The sequence below is a fragment of the Rattus norvegicus genome, chromosome 17, assembly GCF_036323735.1.
Source record: "Rattus norvegicus strain BN/NHsdMcwi chromosome 17, GRCr8, whole genome shotgun sequence".
Taxonomy (NCBI): domain Eukaryota; kingdom Metazoa; phylum Chordata; class Mammalia; order Rodentia; family Muridae; genus Rattus; species Rattus norvegicus.
Window position 1 is genome coordinate 82,038,550 of NC_086035.1, and position 26,956 is coordinate 82,065,505.

General features: G+C 39.6%; 1 protein-coding gene across 2 annotated transcripts in view; it reads left to right on the forward strand.

The window, feature by feature from the left end:
• Stam (signal transducing adaptor molecule) overlaps positions 1-26,956 on the forward strand; it is a 45,939-nt gene that overhangs the window by 9,771 nt on the left and 9,212 nt on the right. For both annotated transcript variants that reach the window (NM_001109121.2, XM_017600651.3), the window contains exons 2-9: positions 3,269-3,353; positions 14,046-14,121; positions 14,207-14,302; positions 15,654-15,800; positions 18,640-18,730; positions 19,078-19,270; positions 21,265-21,359; positions 24,791-24,885. In NM_001109121.2, the coding sequence (NP_001102591.1) occupies positions 3,269-3,353; positions 14,046-14,121; positions 14,207-14,302; positions 15,654-15,800; positions 18,640-18,730; positions 19,078-19,270; positions 21,265-21,359; positions 24,791-24,885 (878 nt within the window). The remainder of the gene's footprint in view (positions 1-3,268; positions 3,354-14,045; positions 14,122-14,206; positions 14,303-15,653; positions 15,801-18,639; positions 18,731-19,077; positions 19,271-21,264; positions 21,360-24,790; positions 24,886-26,956) is intronic.

Here is a 26,956-nt window from a genome sequence, read left to right on the forward strand (position 1 = left end):
ACATTATTAAATTCAGTTTGTTCATATTGCTGGGAGTTTTTGCATTTGTAACTATGGAAAGAATTTATTCATAGTTTACAAGTAATGCTGTTACCTAACTTGAGTATTATCTTTAGGAGATTCCTAAATAAACTCAGGGGTTAGAAATGGGGAGACATTATCATTAGACTTCTTACTGATTAGAGGCTTCGAGTTTCTTGGGGCAAGTTTGGTCTTTACTGTCAGGATAGCCAATTTCTTCTTTGTGCATGACTGCTTAACAAATTGTGACCATCAACCAACCTACCAGCAGCCCCACTTCAGACCCACTGCCTCCTAGGGCCCTAGCATTCATATGTCTTCTGACAGTTCCGGAATTTCAAACATCACACAGCCCCAAGAAACTATCTGCAGCTGGCAAAATCACCCCAGTCAGAGCAAGAGGCAAATCACAGTCAGCCGCTGCAGACAGTCTGTAGCAGCCCCACATTGCCACACCTGGGATTAAAACAAAAGCACTTTTTCATAATATGTCTGTGGTTTTTTAAAAGAAACCAAACTTCTCACTTCAGAGAAGCGATGTCATGACTAAGGCAATTCTTGAAAAGAAAGCATTTAATCGGGGGTGGGGGTGGCACTTGCTTACAGCTTCAGGGGGTTAGGTTAGCCCATTACCATCAGGCAGGGAGCATGGCAGCAGGCATGGTATGGAGAAGTGTAGCTGAGAACTACATCCTGATACACAAGGGTGGTGGGTTTGGGGAGAGTTGGGGGAGACTGGGTTTTTCCAACCTCAAAGCCTACCCCAGTGACACACCTCCCCCAGCAAGGACACACCTACTCCAACAAGCCCACACTCCCTACCCCTACAAACAAAAATGAACACGGACAAGCAACAATAACAACAAACCAACCTAGTGAGATGGCTTAGTGTTCACTTTCAAGTCTAAGACTTGAGTTGGAGCTCCAGGATCTATGTAGGATTAGCGTAGCACTGACTTTGCAGGTTGTCCTCCACCTCCCACATACATACACATACACATATACAATAAGACAAACTAATTAAATCAAGTATTTTCTCCATGTACTTAGGATTCTTCAGTAATTCCTTACTAGCTTAATGCTATTATGGTCTGAGCAAACACTGTATAATTTGTATTTTTAGTACTTGTGTATTATGGTTCAGACCCATGTGTCTGTCTCCTCAGTACTGGGATTACAAGTGTGCACCACCGTGCCTAGCTTATCGTTATTATCATCATGATTACATGATGTAATGTGTGCACTGTGGCTCAAACTCAAGTCCTTAAGAATGCATGTCAAAGAACTTCACTGACAGAAATTTCATTAACCCTCCTATCTATAATTTCTAGTTTTAAATAATCATTTTTATTCCTTCTTAACTTTTATCTGCTTCTATTGTCTTGTTCTTATAGGCTGTTCTTATGTATTAAACATAGTTTCAAAATTCAAAGACTGTTAAATCTAGCATTCTACCATCCATCCATCAGAGTCTGAAGCTCGCTTGTCTTTTCAGGTCGTTTTTGTCTTTTAGTATGACTTGTAAAATTTTGCTAAAATCCCAACTTTATGTACTAGAGAATAGGAACTACTCTAGAGCTTTAGAGATCTTTGCATAGACCTGAGCAGTGTGTCAGAGAGGTGTGGCATTGTGGTAAGTATATTAAGGAGCCTGTGCTGTGGTTCATAAACGTCATGAATGCCCCATTATGTGAGGTAGGGTAGCTAGGGTGAACTGGAGCTGGATGCTCCTCTTCCTTCTAGTGGAGTGCCTGAGGAGGCCAGAGTTAGGGATTTTCCTACCTCAAGGGAGTTAATCTCTGGTAAAACTAATTTGATTAGTTATTAGTAAAATGTTGATCTTAATTTTTCTTAAGGATGGGTTGTATTAAGAACTGAATTCTCTGAGGTTTTTCATAATGGCTTTATTTCTCCTTGTGTGCGTGTGTGCATTTAAATACATTCACTGTGTAATTCGGACAGTTAGAGACAACAGAGGTGTGGACTGGTGATTTTACCCCCGAGGTTTCGATTCCCTGGCTTGGGTACTTGTCCTCGCTGAGCCTCCATCAGTCTGTTGTATTGGGTGGGTCCTCCGGCTCACCATTGGTTCTTATGGAGATGGTTCTTATGGACCATTGGAGTTCTTTCCATTTGCTGTCTTTGTAGTTTTGGGATCAGCAATTGGCAATAAGTTCCCTTTCCTGAAAGATTGATCTTGAAAGAGCCACGTTTTCAGTTCACCCAGCTTTTTGTTTGGTTGGGTAGAGGGATGGCACCTTTCTCCTTACATGTTATGTCGAGAATTAATACTTCCTTCATTTTTTGTTCCCATCTCTACTATTCTGGTGTCTACTAGTCCAGAAAAGTTTTGTTTGGTCTCCAGAAAGCAAACTTCCACTCTTTCTCTTACTGGTAGTTGCCAGCTCTTGTGCGTGAGGAAGGCACGTAGTGACCAGCGTACATTTTAATCAGCTTCTATTCACTCTTCTTTACAGTTTATTTTTTCTTTTGCGAGAGTCTTACCTATGTAGCTCTGACTGGCCAGGAATTTCCTGTATAGACTAGATAGGCCTTGGACGCTGAGATCCACCTACGTCTGCCTGCTAAGTGTTAGAATTAGAGGTGTACTGTCACTCTAGCTGGCATCCATTCCTTTAAGTTCTCTCTGTGCTCTTTGACATCGAGAGCAAAGTTCCTTGTGACTCAGTTGTATAAAACAACCTTGTTCTTAAGGTTTATTATTCCTATCTTTGTTCTCCTTTCTTATGCCTTCTATATGTACCACCCTATTTATCTGTATTGCTGGAAAACTTTTGCTGCTAAGAAAGCTTGCTATGTTTATCTTGCCCTTGTTTTTTTAAAAATCAATCTGCCTGTCTCTGTTGATGTCTTTAATAATATATCAAGTTTTTGCCTGATTTTTATTGTGCATGTGAATGGGTGTGCATGTATGTGTCAGTGCTTAGTCCATGTCTCTTTTAATGCCAGGTAAGTAAGGCTAAGAATTTTCTGAAAACAAAAGTCTTTCTTTCTGTAGTCTATTTGCAGATAGAGATAGGTTTGAACGAAGAAAGATAATGGCTTTCAAGTGAAGTGAAGAACAACTGAGGTGTGACTAGGGAAGTTTCTGATAGATTAAGCCTATAAAATCTGATTAATAATAATTTGGCAACTGTTTGGGTTTGATGCTGAGATTTAATTGTGTTACAGCTTGGTGATTTGAATGTGATAACATTTTATAACAATATTCTTTTATGATCTACAGAGAAAGCAACCAGTGAGTTGAATACTGCTGAGGACTGGGGCCTCATCTTGGATATTTGTGATAAGGTTGGCCAATCTCGCACAGGGTGAGTGTTCAAGATTCATCCTCCTTATAATTAAGAAAAATTAGAAAAGTAAAGTATGTTACAGTTCTAAATTAGTTTAAAAAGAGGGTGTTTTACTATAAAGGTTTGAAGAATTGTCCTGTTTAGAGTACCCTCTCTTGTGGTTTGACTGTGAAACAATCCTCTCACACCCTGTGTTTGAACCCTTAGCCTCCAGTTGGTGCTGTTTGGGACTGCTGTAGAACCTCTTGGAGGTGGAGCCCTGTTGGAGGAATGGGTTACTGGGAATGTTTCTGGAGGGATTGATTATCTCTGGCCCTACACCCTGTCCCTCTGCTTCCTGAGTTCAGATACAGTGTAATCAGCTGCTTCCTGTTCCTCTCACTGCATCTTCCAGACCATAAGAATGGTAGCCAGGATAAGCCCTTAAGCTGCTTCTAGTCAGAATGTGTCTCGGTCCTGAGAGAAACAGTTACTATAACCTGTGGCCTTGAGGGTGGCAGGGCTGTTGGGAAGCTGGAGCTTTACTACTCACTTGTCACGTGATTTTCTTTTTGAAATCCATCTTTTCACTCATGCCAGATCACTGTTATTTCTTGGTTACCGACTTTCTTTGTTATATTTGAATTCTTCACATCGTCAACTGATTAATGTCGATTAAAGGATAATCTTTCCAAACACTTCAGAGTGGATTAACTGATGTGTATATAAATGATTTCTTCAGCTTCTGGTCCAACACCATTCAGCGCAGAGCAGTATCATTTGCATGTCTGACACACAGACCGCATTGTCTTACTCACATGGGAGTCCTTCAGAAGGCCTGTCCGGTTTGCGCTTCATCCTTCCAGTGGTCATCGTATAGTCCTAGCCTTTGCTTGGTTCTGCCATGCAGTCCTTATAGTCTCTTTCAAGGATTCCATAACCTATAAGCCTGGCTAGACAGGAAGTTTATAGCCAGGGTCAGTCTATACCTTTACTCCAGAGCTTTCTTTCAGCCTCTGGTCTGTTGTTTTTATTTGGTCCCCAAGATTGTCTGAAATATGTCCTCTGTCTAATCACTTAAAATTTTTTAAATTTAAACTGAATTTTAGTCGTGTGTGTCTGTGCGTGTATGTGTGTACACGTGTACATGGGTACATGCGTATCACAACTTATACATGGACTTGAGAAGACAACTTTGAGGAGTCAGTTCTCTCCATTCCCCTTTCTTTACATGGGTACCAGGGATTGAACTCAGTTCCTCAGTCTCGCATGGCAACATTTTACCCATGGAAACATCTGGGCTCTCTGCTACTTCGATTTTTTTTATCTTTGTATTAAGACTGTGTTCTCTGGTCTAGCTCATTAATTTAACTGAAATTTGAATAACTGCTGTGTGTCAGTTGGACATTTCTTCTTCAGTTTTCATTTGGCCCACTTTATTTGGAACATTCCTCATTGTGATGAATGTTAGCTTTAATTGCCAGCTTATCACAGTGTGTGCTCACCTGAGGAGGGAGGTTCAGTGGAGGGCGGTCTACATTGGTCGGCCACGTGTGCGCTCTGGAGATTGTCTTCACTAACCAGGGAAGAGTCAGAGCACGCAGCATGAGGATGACGGGTGTGGCCTAAACTGTTTTAAAGAGAGCATGTATAAATTAATATTTCTCTGTTCACCTTCCGTTTCTGTCCTGATGTCTGTCTTTTTGATGATGGACTGTGACCTAGACTTGTAAACTAAAAAACCTTTTCCCTCTAAGTTGCTGGGGGGTGGGGTGGGGTTGGAGGTTACTTTGTTATAGCTGTAGAAGTGCAAGTAGAGTGTATGTGTTGTATGCAATGGTACATTAGCCTGTTTTCTCTTTTGTATCTAAATCTTGTACACTTTCATTATCAGAAATTTTCTTATTTTCTAGTTAAAAATCAACTTGAAATTTTGTGTGGTGTGTAATTATGGGGAAGTTACTTTTTTTGTTGTTGTTTTTCAGTATATTAATATTGACCAGCCATATTCATGAGACATTTTTTTCCTATATATTTGAAATTTACTCATTTTAGCTATGAGTGCTTTTGTCTGCATTGTGTTTTATTCAGTACCAGTTGGTTGAAGTACATGCTCATTTAAAAAGAAAAAAAATCAACCTGTACGCTTTTTCAAAGGGCATCATTAACATTTGAGTTGCTGTTTGGAGATTTGAATTGGTTATACTAAAATCGAGGTATTTACTTAGGAAGCAGTTCTGCCTTGATGAGGGATGGCTCTCTTATTCACTTGATCTTATTCCTTTGTATTTTCTGTTTTCCTCTCCCTTCTTTCCTTTCATCCCTTTTTCCTCCTTTTTTTCTCCTTGAAGAGTTAGTGGTCTGTAGTTCTTCTAAACCAGTAGTTCTCAACCTTCCTAATGCTATGACCCTTTACTATGGTTCTTTATGTTGTGATGACCTCCAAACCTAAAATTATTTTTCCTTGCTATTTCATAACTGTAATTTTGCTGCTGTTATGAATTGTAAATATCTGATATACAACCCCCAAATAAGTCCAACCCCACCAGTTGAGAACCATTATAAACCATTGTTTTCCAAGCATTTATTTGCTTGTATACATGAGACATCTTGTTAGAGCCCTTATTAATGGTTTGGAAATCTAAATAATATTGGAGGTACTGGTCCAGTATTATTGAGGTCTAAAAATAATGCCATGTGTTTCTCTACCTGGCTAAAGTAAGACTGTTTTGGGAGCCAGAGTTGGTGGCTCCTATGAGTAAGTAATTCCAGTAGTCAGAAGGCAGAGACAGGAAGAATGGTGGCATTCAAAGCCAGACCACATAACATAGAGAGATCTTTCTGGGTCTGCCTCACTTACACAATGATAAATGAATGAGTGGATTTGTGAATGTGCATATATAATGTTTTGTATTTATGTATATACATGTGTTTCTGCTTTATTACAGTCCCTTCATAGTCTAATTGCAGGAATTGGTCAACATATGGTCCCATGCTGACTTCCCTAGCCCTAAGGCAATTTTACTTTTATGGGATACTTTCCCCATTTAATTTAATATATATGCATTATTTTATCTATTGAATTGTTATAAAGAAATCTAAGTATATTAAACCATTTTAGAGCTTAACATTTTTGTGTGACTCTAGAATTGTAAGCCAGATACATGCACAAAGGATTAACATTATAGGAACAGTTTATACGATACCAGATCAAGTCTGTAATAGAAAATTAAACTTTTTTCAGTGAAAGTTTTATTTGTGTGTATGTTTGTGTCTTGTGTGAGATGAGTACCTGCTCACATGCAGAAGCCAGAGTAGAACGTCACATGTTCTGCTCTGTCGTGGTCATGTCTTATTCTGTTGCCACAGTGTCTTGCATAGCTGGGGATCTTACTGATGAACTGTTTCTCTATCCCATCAAGTTTCCTTTTAGGAAAATAATAAAGTGGGATACAGAATGACCTACTCTTCATCCTCCTGCCTCAGCCTCAAGTGCTGGGATTGTTAAGTGTATACCATAATACCTGCTTACAAAAGGAAAACAAATCTTTCCTCCTATCCCTGTCTCTTAGGCCCACCTCATGTAGGTAAAACACATTCTCCTCTACAGTTTTTCATTGTGTTTTTACACAAATATAAATATCTGTTCTTCATTCATATACTATACACATTTCGTATACACTGTTCTGTAATGTACACTGTGCTTAGTTCTCTAACACAGCCAGTCATTCATAGAGATGTATTTTTTTTAAGATGTCTATTAGTATTGGACTAATAAAAACATTCTAATTTAATATCAATTTTAATTATGAGTATAACATTTGACAAAGTTTACACACTAATGAATAGAAGTTAATAACCTTAAATAACTGTATCAATCTTGATACATTTGTGTACCCCCCCATATGTCTAGGTAGCCTATGTGATTTTTTTGATAAAGATAAAGCAATTTGATTATATTAAACTTAAAACTTGATGTTTTGAAAAATACTTAGGAATTTTCATTGCTCACATGATTCTCTAGCTGCAGTGCCAGTGTATGAGTCAGTAGTGAAGGATGCCAGCTAGGTCATGTGATGAACTGGACAGCCTCTGTTAGAAACCAAGAGAAGTTTCAGAGTAGTTTCTTTTGTGTGTTAGATTTATTAGTTGTTCATTTAATTAGTTGTTAATTTAACCATCTGTAGTCACTATATTGTTTCATCTTTTATATTGAGGTCCTTGGTCTGGTTTGATATTTATTAAGCACCCTGAGGACTTACTCCAACTTTTTTTGTAGTCAGCATCAATAGTGCTGATAGCCAGTGACCCGTTACCAGACACCACAGTACCATATACTAAATAGTCTTATTTTACTTCCTTCTGATTTGAAATACTACATTATACTTCATTATAGTACATTGCGATCTGGGTTTGGATACTTTTGAATTTTCTCTTTAGTCTCATTGATACTATGTCTACTATGTGTGTATTACTTGTGGATTTAATTAATAAAGCTTTGTAATATGTTTTAATAGTTGGTAAGACTAGTCTTTCTCATTGCTTTCTTTTCATAACTTTTTAAATTGATTAAAATGTAATTACATCATTTTCACCCTTCCCATTTCTTCTTCCAACCCTTTGCATGTTCCTGCCTTGCTCCTTTCCAAACAGACCAAAGTCATGGTCTCTTTCCCTCTCATTATTGTTGCTATACACACGCATGCACGCATGCACGCATGCACAGCCTGCTTACTTTGTTAACATTGCCTGTATGCATATGATCTCAGAGCCAAGCACTTGTAGTTGGATAACCAGTTAAGGGGCTCTTTCCTGGAAAAAGCTAATTCTCTCCCTCTCTCAGGAATTGCCTAGTTGCCTGTAGTATTTTTGAACTAGGAGTTGGGTCATGTGAAGTTTCCTCCTTCCATGTAAGCATGTCGGTTGGTGCTTTCATTGTTTGGGTTTTGTTTAGGTAATCATAGTATTAAGATGTGTGTATAAGGAACTGCCTTTTCTAAGAGACACAGCCTCATAGCAGACTTCCTGGTCCTCTGATTTCTTTTTTAAACAATCTTATCTCCCTCTCTTCCTCAAGGTTCCCTGATCCTTGAGTGGATGAATTGTACCCATCAGTTGGGGCTAGGCAGTCCACTACCAGTTCTTCTCTGCGTTTTTACCAGTTAGAGTCTTCTTTGATAGTCTCTTTGTTACAAAGAGAAGCTTGATGAGGAAGGAGAGCTGTACTTAGCTCTGTGCATAAGATAAGTGTTTGGAATGCAGTTAGGAATTATGCTGGTCTGGTAAAGTCGTGGTAGTGGTTCTCTAAGCTGCATCATCTAATTACCATATGTAGTTGTTTAGGTGTCCAGTAATGAGCATGATTTTCCGTTGAGTGTGTCTTCAGCCAGAGAGCTTTTGGTTTCCGTGGTTTTCGAGTGCCAGTATTGCACCGTTAGGATATCTTGCCATACTAGTGATTGTTGTGGTTCATAGACATCACAGGTGGGTAGGACTATTGCTTGCCTCCCTCCCGTGGTAATTTGCATAGAACCTTCTAGTACTAAGAAAGCTATTCCTCAAGGAGGAAACTTTTAGGCAAGTTCCAGATTGAATCTTCTAGGCCCAGTGTCCAAAGTACATGGTCTCTTCAGCAATTATAGGAACTTACTTTCAACCTCTGGGGTCAACCAAGAGCAACTATAGCATCCTGTATTGTTTTAGGAGACTCTTGGACTCCCTGACCATTGACTCAAAAGGAGGTTTCTCATGCTGGGTGGTGGGGTTTTGTTAGGTGGTCCACGGTTCTTTGGGGGAACATTGTTAGCTCAAGTGGCATAACTTAAGATTCACAAACACACACACACACACCCACACACACACACACACACACACACACACACAAAACTAAATAAATATAAAATGTTTCCTTACAGTATTTTCAAATTTATACTTCCTTCCTCCATATTGGTCCTCCTACCCCCTTCCCAACTAAAACCTTCCTTCTTGCTTTCCCCTTTTACCACTTGTGTCCTATAAACCCTCTCTGATTTTCCTACCTGTTTCTGTTCTTCTGTCCCTGTGTACACTTTAGAATTGGCTTTATTACTTCCCCCATTTTTTTATTCATTAAATTTTTTTCTTTGCTAATTTCCTACATGTGTGTAATGTACTCTGATTGTTCTCACCTCCACATGCCCACACCCCATCTTGTCATTCTGTGTTGTTTGAACAGGGTTTGAATAGGACTGTGTCTGTGGACGTGAGATTAGAACTATCCATAGAGCCTGGTGGTTCATCAGTGGGGACACAGCTGAAGACAGTGGCTTTCCTAGAGTCTGACCAATACCCTACAATTGAACGATAAGGGCCAAAGCCCTGTGGGTCTGTCTTCCATTCACAGCAGAGTACTGAGAAGGCTTTTCATGCAGTCCAATGCATGTAACTGTGCTGTGAGTTCACGATCTTGTTCATGTCTAGAAGATGAGAAATGAATTGTTAAGGGCTGAGCCCTCCTCTGTTACTTACCCTCAGCGTCTTGAGTCTCTGTAGGCTTCTCTCATTAGGGTTGAGAGTAGCCTTTGTCTAAGGGTATAATTGAGGTATTTAGAAGGCAGTTTAACATTATGTCCATTTAGCTTAAAGTAACATCAGTAGTAATTGCCCTCATGAGCTTTCTCTTCTGTAGTGTGCCTCAGATCCAGTCAACCCCACATAACAGTTGTGCCGCTCCTGTGCATGTGGACACATCTTGCTTGATAGCTTAATGTTGAAGAATGTGGGGTTAACTGCTGAGTAAGGCTTCTGGTAGTTTCCTTCTTTGCCCGGTAGCCTGTGTAGTGCCTTCCTACAGTTTGAAAGCCAGTAAGCAGGGAAGGTGTCTAGCCCAGCTTCATTTCTCTATGTCTTGCAACCAAAAAGTATAATGTCTTAAACAAGTAAGTCCTGCTCTGGTGGGCACCCAGGTGGAAAGACGGGATTGTCTTGTTTTGGAGCCTCTGGGTCCTCAATGGCCAACTGCTCTTATGGAGAGTTCCCACATTAGCACTAGGGTTCTTGTTTAGTATCTTGCCATGAAGGGTACCCCCTTCCACACATTGTTTTTTAATTGGGTTAGAAGATTGTAGTTTTTATATGGCCTTTTTCATACCCCTGTATGTTTTTATTTGTTCTTGTCCCCAGTTTCTCCATCCTCACCCTCTGTCTTTAACTCTATCTCAATCAATTCCCCTCTGCACTTTCACTTTTACCCATGTTTTACAATCCTTCTCCCTAAGGTCCTTTCTGTACCCCAACCCTGACCTTTTTCTAGTTTTACGGCTTCCACAAGTATTCTTAGGTCAAACAACAAAACCCCTAAACTTGAAGCTAGGATCATTTAGGACAGAGACATGTGACATCTGTCTTTCTGGGTGTGAATTACCTTACTCAGTACCCCTCCCCCAAGTGCCAGTTTTATCCTTATTCTTGGAAAATTCAAATTTTACTTTTTCTTTACAGCTAAATAGAACTCATTGTACATGTGTACTACACTTTTCGATCCACTAATTGGTGGGCGTCTAGGCTGATGCCGATGCCTTGCTTGATAAGAGGGCAGTAGTGGTGAATGTGTGTGGACAAGTGACTCTGTAATAGCACACAGATTTCTTTGGTTATATGCCCAGGAGTGGTGTGAATGAGCCACGGTAATGTTATTTCTAGTTTAGTGAGGGCCTTCCAGGTTTTTCAAAGCGGTGCACTATTTTACATTTCTACCAACAGTGTAAAAGGGTGCTCTATGCTGCCATAATGTTGCCATTTTTCTTGGTGTTCTGACTGGGGCGAAGTGGAATTTTTAAGGTAGTTGTACTCTGCATTTCCTGCATTGCTAAGGATAGTTTAAAAAATATGAAGTGTTTAGTACTCGTGCATTTCTTCTCATGAGAACTCTTTATTTAGTTTCACACTGCATTTTAATCAGCTTGTTTGTTTTCTTAATGTTTAGTTTTTCTGAATTTCTTGTATATTCTGTTTACTAATCATGTGTCAGATGTATAACTAGAAACTATTTTCTCCCATTCAGTGGTAAGCCTCACCCGTGGCCTTTGCTTTACTGCCTCCATGGCCTCTCCCTTGGGTTGACTTCACTTACTGCATGTGGGTAACCCACATTCCCAGCATTTTTGACTTCCTAAGATCTACATTGCTCTCATTCCGTTCCCATTGTCACAGATGCACGAATTACAGTCTTAGTGCTGCAGGACTCTTGGCCCTTTCCCTGGCTTCTCAAGCAGTTCTTTGAAATCTGGAGGGAAGCTCCTGTGACCATATAATTCTCAGATTTAGTTCTTTGCAAAGCTAGCACCAATGTGAACCATGCCAAGGAATGTCGCCAGCTAACGGAGTGATTGGATCCCCTAGACCATAGGCACAGAGTGCATGTATCTGGTGAGGTTCACTGTACTGCTTTCTGGGAGCCGGATGCCCTAGAACTAGGGCGTGACTCCTTCAGAGTCCGTTAAGTAGCTCTCCTACTGTACTGATGGTGTAGGGTATTTGTCTCTCTTCAGTAACCATAGCTTTCTGGCCTCAACTTTGCTCACAGTTCCTTTCTGAGTAAACTGCAAACTTTCCAGGCCTTTCTGTCGTGTTTCTATGTAAATTTGGCTAAAAGGGCCAGTAATCATGCTAGAGCCTGAATGGTGGCCTGGCTTGAAATATCCTCAAGTAGATTAATTACTCCACCCTTTGAAGTTCAGCCTTCCTTAAAGCCTCAGAACAAGACAAAATGTAGCAAGTTCTTTGCCAGAGTGTAATACAAATGGCCTCTGACTGCATACTCTGTGGAATCCTTAGTCCTCTGTGAAGCTTCTTGAGCACAGCCTGTGCTGTCTGTATTCTGCTAGCATTCTGAGCTCGCACCTGAGCTCACCAGTGAGCTCTGCTGACAGCACTGCAGAACTCTCTTGTATCTGTAAGCTTTTTCAAATTTCTCCCACAGATCTGTTCTGGAGTTCTGAATCATATCAGCAAACTCAGCAACAACCCCATTTCTAATTTCATAGGTTCATAATTTCATAGTTTCAGTTCATCATGCTAGGGTCAGAGTGAAGCAGATTGAGAAATCTAATTTATTTAAGATAATTCTTTAATTTTTTATAGTTTCTGTGTGCATTGTACATGTGTGTTCACATATATATGATGCATAAATGTAGGCATGTCTGTGGAGGCCAGAAGTTGGTGTTGGGTATCTTCTCTAGGCATTTTCTACCTTGTTTTCTAAGACAGGTCCTTACTGAATCCAGAGTTGAGCACATTTGCTAGGCTGGCTGGGTCATTGAGCTCAGGGCTTCATGCATGTGTGGCAGGTGCCCTGTGGACTAGATCATCTCTCAAATTCTAGAATTCTTTCTATTTCATCCTATGATTTCTGGATTTCATAGACTTCCTGGTTTTAATACATTTCTGCTTGAGTCAGTGATTTTCTCTTATTTTCAGAATCACCTTCCTTGTTCTGAAATCTAGAAACTGTTTTAAGTAAAAGTGTGAAAAGCATCTGGAGGCAGAAAGTTGAAACAAACTTGGCTTATCTGACTTGTTTTCTTTTTGCGAATTAGTATTTATTACTGCCTGGTCTTATGTCTCCAAATACCTCAATATGTATTAACTGATTAATTTGCAGTGATGGGGGTCAAACTCAGGGCTTGCTAGGCACTCTGTCATTGACCTACACACACATCTGCTTATTTTTATTTACAGTAGTTTTATAAATAATGGATTGAGAGAAAAGATGAAGCAGAGAAATATAGAATAGAAAGTAAATGCAAATGTAGAATGGGGCTGTATCTCAGTGATAGAGTGCTTCCCTGCATCATACACGTCCTACAGGGTCAGTCCAGCACCTCTGAGATGGAAAGCAAAGGCCATCTGTCCTGTCATTGCTCCATCACCAGAACTGCCGTCCATAATTAAACTCCAAGTATTAAATGCTGGTCTGGATGCCTGATGATATCTGTCTCTGTTATGAGGTAGTTAGCCTAAAATTCTTTTTTGGTAGGTCACTGAGTTTGTGACACAGTCGTTATCAGCAGCTTTGAGTGGAAAATTGGCCATTTAGCCCAGGTACAAAAAGCTTCAGTGTGTTTCTTGTGTCACAGCTCCTGAGGTTCCTTTCCATGGCACAGTGCTTCTTTCTAGGTGGGTCACACCTCTTATCCCTTTCTGCACTTGTCCTCATTAGGAAGCCATGACCACTCCTGCACTACTCTAATTGAGACATAGGCTACAGCGCTCTTTCCGATGAACGCCACAATTATTCTCCTTGCCTGATTGCAATACTTCACCAATTCCTGTTGCATCTCCTTGGACCTGTCTGCTTTTGATCATCACCTTTCCCTCACTCACAGTCTGTAGAGCAGGTCAAGCTGGCTCTGCGTGGGCCAGGAGCTCCTGTCACTACCCAAACTACGGGGCAACATTTCTCAATACATGTTTCATGTGTGTTTTCTAGTTTTGTAATTTTTTATAGGGGGAATATAAATCTTGCTGCGTTTATTTTGTCAGACTTGAGATGTCTTAGCCTTCCATTTTCCTCAGTTCTTATTGCAGAAATCGCTTGAAATGCCTCACCTGTGTCTGCTAAGCAAGAACAGGAGAGCTTAGGGAACTGGCACATTGTCTGTGACAGTCAAACCGTTGGGTACTAGCTTCCCTTTACACACTAAGTGCAGGGGGCTAGATGTATTATTAACTGTTAAACTTGTCGTTTTTTAGACCTAAAGATTGTCTTCGTTCTATTATGAGAAGAGTGAACCATAAAGACCCCCATGTTGCTATGCAGGCTTTAACTGTAAGTAGCTTCGTTTTAAGTCAGCAGCACTACTTCATTACCTTTCATCACGGAACCCTTTTAATTTCTCACTCTGTCTTTACAGCTTCTAGGAGCATGTGTATCAAACTGTGGCAAAATTTTTCACTTAGAAGTGTGTTCAAGGGATTTCGCTAGCGAAGTAAGCAATGTGTTAAATAAGGTAAGGAACCTTATGTCCAGATACAAGGGCGTCTTCGTTCTTTCTTTGTGGTTTTTATTGTTAAATTCTTCCCATGTTAAATTCCAAAGATCGTGTGTGTGTGTGTGTGTGTGTGTGTGTGTGTGTGTGTGTGTGTGTGTGTGTTCCTAGATTATAAGAACTGTGTTTACTTGAAAAGACTACATGAAATTTTACATTGGTTCTTCTTCTGCAAGCCACATTGTAGTAGGTTTAGGATTTTTATATTTTCATTTGATAAGAAAAGATACATTCCTGGTTAGAATTACCCCAAGATATTTTATATTATTTGTGACTTGCGAAGAGTGTTGTTTCCCTATTTTCTTCCTCAGCCCGTTTATCATTTGTATAAAGGAAGACTACTGATTTGTTTGAGTTAATTTTTTAACTGGCCACTTTGCTGAAGTTGTTATCAGCTGTAGAAATTCTCTGGTAGAATTTTGGGGTTGCTTATGTATACTATCATGTCATCTGCCAATTTTGACAACTTCTTTGCCAATTTGTATCTCCTTGATCTCCTTTGCTTATTTGTCTTATTGCTCTGGGTAGAACTTCGAGTACTATATTGAGTAGGAAGGGAGACAGTGGGCAGCCTTGTCTTGTTCCTGATTATAGTGGAATTGCTTCAAGTCTCTCCATTATTTAATGAAATACCAGTCTACTTTAGGTCTTTTCTTCTTCTTTATTATTATTATTATTTATCATTTTTGTATCCACAAAGGCATTTCCCTAATGTAGACTCCTTCAGAGGGAACTGCTAGAATTTAAGGTCCTATTAAGTCTTTGTCTTACGTGATCAGGGATACTGTGTGACTGGCCATCACTGGGTTTTCCTCCTGTATTACCATTCTCTTGGGCCAGACCTTTAGGTGGAGTTCCCCCCTAATGTGGTGGCAGAGACGTTCTTTCTGGGTACTGCCCCCAAGCCAAGACTGGGCTGGTTGTGATTCTAAACTAAGAAGCACTCAGTTTCAGGGATATTAGCTCATGTTAGCGATTTATATTTGCTTTGCAGTTTTTTAAAAATATAAATAGCAATAGAAATACATAATTATTTTTTGTTGTACTGATGTATAAAGCATGTAAAATTGTAAATCATACTGAAAAGTCCTGTCATTCTGATCTCCAAAATAATTATTACACATTTAATGTATCAGTTAAGTGATATATAGGCAATAATATTTTTCTTTTTTATGGTAAGAAAGTAATCTTAATTAATTTATAGATGTTTTATTTTCACGTGTATAGTCTGTTGCAATACAAAAGAAATATATTTCAAAACTGTACCAGAAAACTGGTGCTTTATCATTATTTTTTCTTTCTCGTTCCTTAGGGCCATCCTAAAGTATGTGAAAAATTAAAGGCTCTTATGGTTGAATGGACAGATGAATTTAAGAATGACCCACAGCTAAGTCTGATATCGGCAATGATTAAGAACCTCAAGGAACAGGGTGTAACATTCCCAGCCATCGGCTCTCAGGTATTTGTGAAGTTATGTATGTTACAGTTTAATTTTTCTTCTAAAGTAGCTATGTCTGTTGATGTTTTTCTCATTTATAGTTAGCTTTTAGTGCTATAGTGTGGTTTGCTGATAACATTTTATTTAGAGACCCCTCCCTGTACCCCCCCCAACAAGCTGAAGTAGAAGACTAGTGTGCCTTTCCCACCACCTCCTCTCCTTCAGAAAGCAATGGCTTCAATGTCTTACAGTTTAACTTCTTTATCCAGTTTGACTCTGACAAAATGGCATTGGCTCAGATAGCAATGGACAATCTCGTTAATGCTTTTAATGCTAGTACTTATCTACAAAGAACGATAGCTTAAAAATCTGTGTGTCTTTTTATTGAGAAATGTATGAGTGCCTTTATTTAAAATGAGGAAATATGGGAGTAGTCAGTGGGAAAAAAAGCAAATGAAATAAATGACCTGTTCGTTTGTTTGTTTGTTTGTTATGAAGAGCTAAGTAGACCCTGAGTCTTCTGCTTTCTAAAAAGTCTGACTGCTGCGGGGTTAACTTTCCTCTCACACACACCACTGTGTCTGTTATGCAGTGGATTTCTGGTTTGTGTCATATAGGAAAAAAAATCAGCGGGCATCTTTTACAGTCTTTTCTATTCTGTAGCCATCCTTAGGGGCGTTTAACCAACGTGGGCTGACTAAAGCGCAGAGTAGTGTGTTCTCATTTCCTGCTTTTGGATTGGACAAGCTCTAGCAAATTATATGAGAATATGAACAAACCAGCCTTTCCATGAAGAGCATACCTTCTGACTGTTGACTGCTTTAAGCAGTTATATTAAATCATATACAATTGTCTAGACTTTTCTCCAGGCCAATTTGAGTGTTCTTTAGATGTGAAGGCCTAGAAATATAAATATAAATATAAATATATATATGTACATATATATACATATGAGAAAGGAAGTGTGTGAATTATTTTCTTTTTGCTTTAAAAAATCGGTTTTTAAACTAAGTCTATGGTAATACATCTTAGTATTCATTCATAATTAATAGCCAGATTTTATTAGTAATTTTGAAAATTTAAAACTAATGTTTGATTTTATGCAGAACAATCACAGCTGCTATAAATTTTTGGCACGAGAGAGAAGCAATGTCTATCACAGAGTGAATGCACTGGAGGGACATACAGAACAGACTTAGAATTGCATTTTCTGTACTTGTTCTAGAAGTTGTTACTCAGACTGTGATCCATTGACCATTATCATCAGGATCACTGGAAGTATTATCAGGACTGCAGCCTCTGAGGTGCCATGACTCCTGTGGACTCATTGTCTCCGTTACTAAGACGGTTTCCCGTGTGCACAAAGCACTGAGATCTCTGCTCTGGAGCCCAGCCTAGTGCGAGTGTAAACAACTCAGTGTAGATGGGATTGCCCTTGTGAGAGAAGGAGACCTAGGGATGTGTTTGACATGGAGCCTCCACCATTATGTAGATTCTTAGATAGTTATGGGAGCAGCTTCAGGGCTTCCTAATGCAGTCCCTTCGTTTTGCATGTGAAGAACTGATTTTGAGAGTCGCCAGAAGAAGGACACCACAGACTGGATAATTCAGTCCAGAGATTTTACACCACCTACTCTTGTTTTCTGAGAGCATCGACTGGATGCACTTGTGCTTAGAAGTTACCCCAAATGTAGAAAAGCCTCAGTGGTATCCTTCTGCTTTGAACCCAGAATGACCCTCTTCTCATCTGGCTTTAGAAGCTGTACATGCAAGCCCAGGCCCCTGAGCATGTTGTATGAAGAGTGTTGTATGGCTAGGGACACCTGATAGCATATGGCTAGTATGGGACATGTGGAATTTGAATCCACATTTGCCTTGATCCTTAACTTGTAATTTTAGTCACCCATCTTATACTACCTTGTTCAAATTGTTGTTTAGGTACCAGAGGTTAACAAGGGTGCTTAACAGGGGGCTTGAGCAAGTGATTTCTTAGCTACTGACTGACTGGTTGTTGGGACTCAGTAGGGATCAGTGACAACAGAGTGATAGAGCGTAATGAACCAAGGGAGCTCTCTGACTAGAAGCACATGCAGGCCCTAGGTGTACTAGCTGTAGTGTGCATTCTGCTCAGCAGCCACTGTCAGCTTCTGGGGACTGGAGACTGAACCAGAGGTTAGCAAGATAGGCCACATTCTGATCTGTGATGATGGTATGCAAATTCCACAAGGCCATGAAGGCCATGAGCTTTACAAGCTTCCGATTTCACACCTGTGACTTCGCCCACGTTTTTATCTGCACATTGTTTTGTTTACAATATAATTAATGGTAAGCATTAGCACACTGCCAGAGGAGCGTGTATTTTCATTAATAAAATGTGATTCTAAGACTAACTATGTTGTTATTTATAAATATTAGCACATAGAGATTACTTTCTGCCTTTTCACCTGAAAGAAATAGTAAAGTACAACTATTAAATTTGTATTAAAAATTTCCAAAGCTGTTTTTAAAATAGTTCTCAGATTTCCTCTCACAACTCCTCTTTTGGTTCTAGAATTTTTTTAAAATTATAAATACTATTTTTGTTTTCATTTTTTTCTGTCTTACGTACGTATCTTTAGTTTATTGTCTTTGTACTGATCTGGAGAGTGCAGGTGGCCTACCCACCTGTCCAGTAGACTTTACTTTTCATTTCTGACGTTCCTTCCTCTTTCCAATGGAAAGTCTTTCCGATTGGATGTCTTTTCTTCTTGAGAAATCTGTAGCAGAGGAACGAGAGGGTTCTTGGGAGATTTTTGCTTTGATGGACATGTAAGACGGTTTGAGAATGACGCCCGCCCACGCCCTTTTCTGTGTTTGTTAGGCTGCAGAACAAGCGAAAGCAAGCCCGGCTCTGGTAGCCAAGGACCCTGGCACTGTGGCTACCAAAAAGGAAGAAGAAGATTTAGCCAAAGGTGAGTTTGTGAATCCCGGAAGGGGAGGCAAAAAGACAGGTCTCTGACTGAAGGGTGTTTCTTAGCTATTTACAGATAAAGGAATGTCTTCAGGTAAAGCGAGCTGCTTTATGTTTTGAATGGAGTCTTTATATTACCTAGAATAACTTTAATTGTACTTTTTCAGTTAAAATGCCATAAATACTTAAAAAGTTTGTTTTTTCAGTACCGAGTTAATGTGTAGAACTGCTGACTGTTGGTACCGTGTGTGGGTTTGCCGTGTCTCCTGCTAGACTGTGGAAGAATAACACTTCAATGCATTGTTGGCCGCTTTAACCTTTGGGGTCTTAACCTCTCACGGTTTGCAGCTATTGAGTTGTCGCTCAAGGAGCAAAGGCAGCAGGCAGCCCCCCTCTCCACGTTGTACCCAAGCACATCCAGTCTCCTCACTAACCACCAACATGAAGGCAGGAAAGTCCGCGCTGTGTATGACTTTGAGGCTGCAGAGGACAATGAGCTCACCTTTAAAGCTGGAGAGGTCATCACAGTGCTTGACGACAGGTAAGAGTCACTCCTGTGAAGATAGAGTCACATGACCTGGCTTTATACCTCATTGAATGTTATTATCAAACACGATCAAAGTATTGACTAGACGTTTTAGATGATGGTTAACTTGCTCGCCTCATACTATAAAGGCTCATTTTATATATAATTTCCCCCTAATTTATGATACTGAAATAGTTTTCGTTTTGGAAACCTGTTCTGTTTTGTTTTGTTTCATCCAGTAATTTAAATTGTTAAATTTTTTAAAAGGTTAAAGTTTTAGAAAATATGGTGGATTAATTTGAAAGGATTCATGATCTGCTGTAAGTGTCCATGCAGAACCGTATATCCATAAGACATAATAACTTTATGCTATGGTGTAAGTGTCCATACAGAACCGTGTATCCATAAGATATAATAACTTTATGCTGTGGTGCCATGGTAGAACTACACAGTGTCAGCTTCTTAGAGTTTATCCATATGATGTTTATGTGAAGTGAATCACGAAGTTAGAATTTGTAAGTGCTCCTTAAAAATGAATTTGGATTGATAAAGGTTATTTTTATAGGCTTTTTAAAAATTTTATTGCTATAGTATTTAAACAACAGAAATTTACTTCTCTGAGTTCTGAGACTGAAAGGCCAAGCTCTAGCAGACTTGGTGCATGGTGAGGGTCCTTTCTGATCAGTCAGCTGTGTGCTCACCGAGTTCACATGTGGCAGCAGGAGCGAAGAAAAGGCCAGGAGTCTCCTCTATAAGGTCACCAATTCCGGTCAAGGAAGTTCTGCCTCCATGAGTTAACCACCTTCCGAAGCCTCCCTTCTGACACTGACAAGATTCAGTGCGGGGACTTGAGGAAGATAGACATTCAGACCGTTAATGTTTTCATGAGGAAGCCAAAGCGATGTAGAACCTGACCTGGTTAGCTGACATTGCACTTGGTCGTTCATTCTTTGGAAAAGCGTTCATTAAACTCGTGCTGGCTTTTTCTGCAGTAGGCACTGGGGACAGTTTAGTTTCATGTTTGTACTGCAGGTAGCGTCATATTCTGTGGTGTCTGTGGGAGGAGAAAGCAGTTCTCCTTAGTGGGTGCACGCAGGAGTAGTGTTGAAGGAGTGCAGATTTGGCTAAGCACGCGTCATATTAGGAAGTGCTCTTACGTAGGTGCCCAAGCGACTACCTGACAGGCATGGCTTTAAGCCTAACGGCCCCTTTGCAGGGAGAGTTTATAGTTTGGTTTTCATTTGTTTGTTCAGATTCTTGTGTTTTGAAGTTGAGAATGATGCAGCCTGTTTATGTTGGAAAGATAAATGCCTCGGATCCGCACTATTTAAAACATTCTGAAGGGAGTAAACACTATTAAACATTTCTCTACCCTGTTTGACTTACTCTGTTAACATGTGTCAAAACTGGGAATGAGAAAAATGGGTAATGCACACCCAGAGCATTAAAGGCTGAATAGACTATTTTATTCTGAGAAAATTAAAACCCCTGGGTGGCGGGGGGTGGGGTGGGGGCTGCCTATAGCCGGGAGCTCAGTAGAGATTGACATGTGAAGGCTTACATATGAACATTACACATATGATTTGACAAACTGAAACATTTTTCAGGTCCTTATGAGAACAGCAACAAAATGTAAGACAATTAAAAACCAGCATTTGAGTGTCTGCTGTATTGTTAGGAATCCATACAAGACCATAATAGTATCAGAAATGCATGGCAAATTCTAATACTACACTGTTCATAGCTTTTTTATTGGCTTCTCAGAGGATTTACTGACCTGGGGGAGAGGACTGTGGCTTTAAAAGCTTCTGTTGGAGGGGCTCATTCCCTTTTTGCATTAGACCTTCACACTAACTGATTGTGCCATTGGAGCTCCTCACAGAGATAGGCTGCTCTCTCCTTTATTGAATTGTTGCGGGATTCCAGTCTGGTGATAATGCAGGATAAGTACTAGGAGTACAGGAGTAAGTCCTTCTCATGATGAAACATGCTTTCTCTGTTTGTCACAGTGATCCCAACTGGTGGAAAGGTGAAACACATCAAGGCATGGGGCTTTTTCCTTCTAATTTTGTAACTGCAGATCTTACTGCTGAACCGGAAATGAGTAAGTACTTTTCAGTCTGTTGGTGGATGATAGAAAATCCATATTCTTGGTGAAAGTTGAGTAAACTCAGCTTTATAGGCAAATGACTTAGGTGGTTTTGTTTCTAGGTGTTTTTTTTTTTTTTTAAAGATTTATTCATTTATTATATGTAAGTACACTGTAGCTGTCTTCAGATACACCAGAAGAGAGAATCGGATCTCTTTACAGATGGTTGTGAGCCACCATGTGGTTGCTGGGAATTGAGCTCATGACCTCTGGAAGAGCAGTCGGGTGCTCTTAACCGCTGAGCCATCTCTCCAGCCCGTTTCTAGGTGTTTTTAACAATGAAATTCCAAGGTGCACATTGTGGTCATGCTTGTACTCCCAACACTTCCGCAGGTCCAGCATGTGGAGGAGTGATGCCACACGGCCAAGTGAAGGCCTCAGAAGAGCTACTTTCTGACACCTTGTTTATATAAACCAAATAAATCAAATAAAAATCCAAGACAGAAATAATGTAAGAATTAAAATCCTGTGTACACTGCCCGACTTTGGTATATATCTGACAGAGTAGGTGCCATCCAAGACACAGACACATGAAGAAGTGTTGTGGGCTCATGTGCACTGTGAATTCTTTCTTATCAGCCAATGAAGGGTGGCATGTACAGTGCTTTCCAAATGTGGGGCCATTTTCTGGCGTCTTAGATTTTTCAGTAGAGCCTGTAAGCCACATAATGGCCACCTCTGTCAGAAGTATGGTAAAATCTGCAGAAGCCAGGTAAAAATCTTAATCACACAGAGACTTTGTGTTTGATTTCAAATCCTTGCTAAATTGCAAAGAAGACAAGTGTGATCATAGAGAAAAGCAGTGGTAATGGCAGCTGTAACATAAGTAGGAGATAGCATTGCCAGGCCCTTGAACAGTGCTGTGTCCTGACTATAGAGTCCGTAGGTAGCTGTGCTGTGATAAATCTTCATGTTAAGAATCATCAGAGAAATGGGAAAATCAAAATATTCTATTTCTTAGGAAAGCAGAAAAACATGTTAAGTATGGGAAGATTTCTGTTAGTGACTGAAAGGTTCAGGATCGTAAAAGAACTTTTGAACTTTTATTTATAAATTGCTAAGCTGTTCTTATCTGCCAGGCTATCTCACCTTTTCTTTCTGTTATAATAGGCAGAAGGATTCAAAATTAGTTAAATGCCACAAGGTGTGTAGTTCCTCTTTAGCTGACAAAGAATTGAAGGAAGGATCTTTGTCTTAGCTGTTTGCACCTGCTATTGAATCTCAAGCCCAATATACACTATGTACACATTCCCAGACTATGTATGTGCCATGGATATGCATGTTAGCAGTGAAGAAGAACACTTTTCCTGTTTACTCCCAAGTCTGAAACTGCAGACCTGTACTGAGCTGTCCTCATCAGCTTTTGAGGCAGATCTTGATACCCATCTTTTTATTCAGTTTTCTATTGTTAGAACTAAAACGTCATTGAAAACTAAATATTGTATAAACTTGGACTGGAAAGATACATTGGTGGTTAAGAACACAGAGGACCCAAGTTTGTTTCCCAGTGCCCACTTTGAATGGTTTACAACTATCTGTAACTCCAGGGGATCAAATGCCTTTGCCCTTCTAGGGTACCTGCACTTACATGCACACTCTGACACACAGATGGACATTGTGCATAGTTTTTAAAAGTATATTAAAAAGCCTATTATAAACCTATTTGAATGGCCTTGCATAATGTGTCATGTTTTTTAATAATCAGGTCTGCTGGAGGCTTTTTGTTGTATTTTGGGCTTTTTTTAGTGTCAGCTCTTGGCAAGCTTAGAACTTCTTTGGACTTCTGTTCAAGATGAGAGCCAAGATCATATGTCTGATAGGCAGTCATTTAATCTTTGTCTTTCATCTGACAATGCTGCTTTACTATGAGTTTTCTGATTTTTATATGCTTTACTCAGGACAGTGTAAGAGAAACAGGAAAATCAGAACTTATATAATTCAGTCATAGGCCTCAAAGAATATGCTAGCAGAATATGGGTAGCATCATTCTTCTATAGGAAACAGAAGCCAGTCTCACTTGACCTGTCACATGCACACATATGCCTCACTTGTGTGATTTGGGAGACATGATATTGTGAAAATATGCCACTGTGTATGTGTGAATAGCATATCATACACATTCAGGATCAGTTCCTATGAGAAAGGGGATTGCAAACTCATGTCTTACTGGTTCTGTGAAGTCTGCCATGTGTTTGCTTTCGGGTAGCAGCAATGAATACCGAGCTGTTTCAGTTTTCTACTTGTTAATAGTGCAACACAGCGAGCGGAATGTCTGTAGCAGATGTCTGCTTTTCCCCGTGGGGAAATGAATCAGCCAGACTTTTTTTTATGCTATGTAGAATTTTGCTTTGTGGTGACTTGAATGTAATGAATGCGTTTCTTACCTGCGATTGAAGAGACAATACCCAAGCCCATAATACATAACAACTTCTTTTCAAAGCCGCAAGCCAGATTCCAGGTGTAGGACTAAAGGACAAGAGCAGTTGACATTCAGGTCCGGCTGTTCCAGTTGTTCGTTTTCTTTTGTCCAAGAGATTTTAATCTTTCTAAACTACTTTCTTAACATAATCACTCTATATAGGATTGTTTGGAAAGTCATCAGAGCAAATTTACTGTTTCATCAAAATTATATCTCATCACTGAGTTACATAATGAGTATTATTTCTGTCCATAGGTCTTCTACTGTGACATCTCCATTTTCATCTTTATTCCTAGTATTTCCTTCTCTAGAAGTGTCTGTTTTTTGTGTTACTTGGATGTTACCATATGAACATAGTCTGACATTTTTAGCTACATTTAAGCTTTGGTGAGCAAGAGAAATATGTACATATGGCCAGTTCGCCGAATCTTATTGGTCACATTTCACTTGTAAGAACAGTGAACCTAGAAAGTCAGGCTTATGTGCTGGCCAGTGCAGATTCCTGCTGAGGTCATGTACATGGTTTTTCCATGAGCCGTGATGCTACTCTCTGCGTACAAAACCCGGTGCCTTGCCAAGGCACTTAATGATTTTCCAGTTCACTATACTGCCGTGACATGGTTTTTCTATCAAAGGCAATATTTCTTTTGAATTGTCTGGTCATTTAAAAACAATTGCTTTAAATTATAGAACTTACATATGTGAGTATTAAACTTTTAATTCTGAAGTAGGTAATTTTTAATTTCAGAAACATAAGTTAGTTTTAGTAACATCTCTGATAGGAAAGAGAGTTTTGCAGGAGGGAATTAGAAAATCTAGACAGTTTTATCAAGTTCTGTTCCCTGTTGTCTAAGCTGTCTGCAGCTCAGTTATTCCTTCTATAGTCTCCATAGTCCATATTCCCTATTAAGGACTTAAACTTTTAGATCTATTTTGAGGGGAATATAATTTTTATCTCTCTTTTCAGTTAAGACAGAGAAGAAGACGGTACAATTCAGTGACGATGTTCAGATAGAGACAATAGAACCAGAACCAGAACCGGAACCAGCCTTCATTGATGAGGTGCGTGCTCTTGTTCACAGCGGCAGGCACTTTGCGTGGAAGCCGAGTCACTTGTTCTGAGAATGTTAGAGAAGACCAAGCGAGCGTCGTCGCTACAGCTTCTCGGGCTTCGCGTCTCCCGTACAAAAATGTTAATTTTTATTCTGCTAAGAAAGGGTTGAGGATGTAGCTCAGTAGTTGAACATTGTGTAGCATGTGTGGGACTCTGCATTGATCTCCAGTGCCATAGAGAGAGGACGAAGGGGTAACAAGGTAAGACTGAGTATGCATTCCTGTCTCGTATGTTTGGATTCCATGGATCTACATTGCTGCATCTAATTATTAGGCACCTAGGCAGTTTCCAGTTTTAATTGCTGTCACAAAGAGTATTCTAGTGAGGGTTTTGTTTGTTTTCTTCTTAACATTTAGTTTAACTTTCTTAGCTAAGATATCCAGGACTGGAACTTCCAGACTGAAGGATCTATGTCTTTTTCATGTTAATAACTACTGTGAACAGAACTAATTGTAACTAATTGTTGAACAGAAGGGAGATTTTCTAATTTTGTTACTGCTTGTGAAAATACTTGCTTTTCCATATACTCAACAGCTATTAAATTTTATTCCCACTTATTAATAGTATTGTTTTGAATCACAGTATCAATATTGTATTGGATTAGTAAAAACTAAATATTAATCCACTAAAATTTACTTTACAGTAAAGTATGAATGATGGAGTTAGCAAGCCATACAGGATGCTGTCCCAGCAGATCAAACTTGAAGTCCCACTAGACTCTTTTATGTACTTTCTGATGCCTTTGTGCTGAAGTTACCAAAGAGACTATGGAGTCCTGTGCATAATTTCTGGCTCCTGGTATAGACCAGTGTACAACACCTTTTCTGCACTTCATTTCTTGTACTAAGTCTTGCAGTTGGTGTGTGTGAGAACACTCCTGCCATCACTTCCCATTTCTTCCTCTTCTCTTTTACACTTTCTCCACTCGACAGATAAAAGCCTCATCCTGTGCCCATCCTGAGCTTGCTGCAGCGCATTGAGCTCTAGGGGCAGTTCCACATATTGGTGGTGGTAATGACTGGGTAGCACAATTCCAATGGCTTCATACATTTTGTAATAATAAAAAAAATGAGTACAGTGAATTGCCAGCTAGTAGATTATTAAATATAATTTTTAAATTTTTAAAATTTTATTTTACTTCACTTGTATGGGTATTTTGCCTGGATTCATGTCTGTGTACCACTTATATGCCTGGTATATAAGTGGGTAGAAAGGGCATTGGGTTTCCCCGGAATTGGAAGAACAGGGTGTTGCAAGCTGCCGTATGGGCACTGGGAGTCCTCGGGAAGAGCTGCAGTGTTCGCAACTGCTGAGTCATCTCTTCAGCCCCTAAAAGCGATGTTTAATGATAAGGCTAAGAGCTTGAACTATGTAAACAAGTTCCCATCAGTTTCATCTATAGCGTCATCAAGTAGGGATGTGAATGACCATGAATCCTGACTCGTTTCCGCTTCTTAAATTCGAGCTTTCTTACCTCAGCCCATTTATATACTGGTAGAAATCATGAATGCATACAGATGAATTTTACACACAAGAGTATTGCTACTCTTCACACATTTTATTGCAAAGAGGTTTGACATAGTCTTCTAGAAGACTTTAAAGTACAGTTAGGTAACATTTTGTAGGAGATAGTATAATGATATTAAGGAGAAAATCAGTTTAGAATTACTGATTTAAAGAATGGTTGTTTGTTTTGCAGTCCTAGAGATAGAACCCAAAGTCTAGTACATGGCAGGCAAGTGGTCTGTTGAGCCATAGCTCCAGCCTGGTCTAAATGGTGCTGCTGCTTTCTGTTTGAGAGAAGCAAGAGAGTGGAAGAGTGCTAAGACTATGGAATCCAGCTAGTTCAGGGAGTGTTCTGCTCGGCCAGATTGCCTCACAGAGGGAATTGAATGAGTACTTGGCCGTGGCCATGGAGAAAGCATGTTGTGTTAACAAGAGACAACCGTTTCTACTGTCTTTTTAAATGTCTTAAATTAATGTGAATCTTTTACCCGAAAGAGTATCCATTTTAAAATA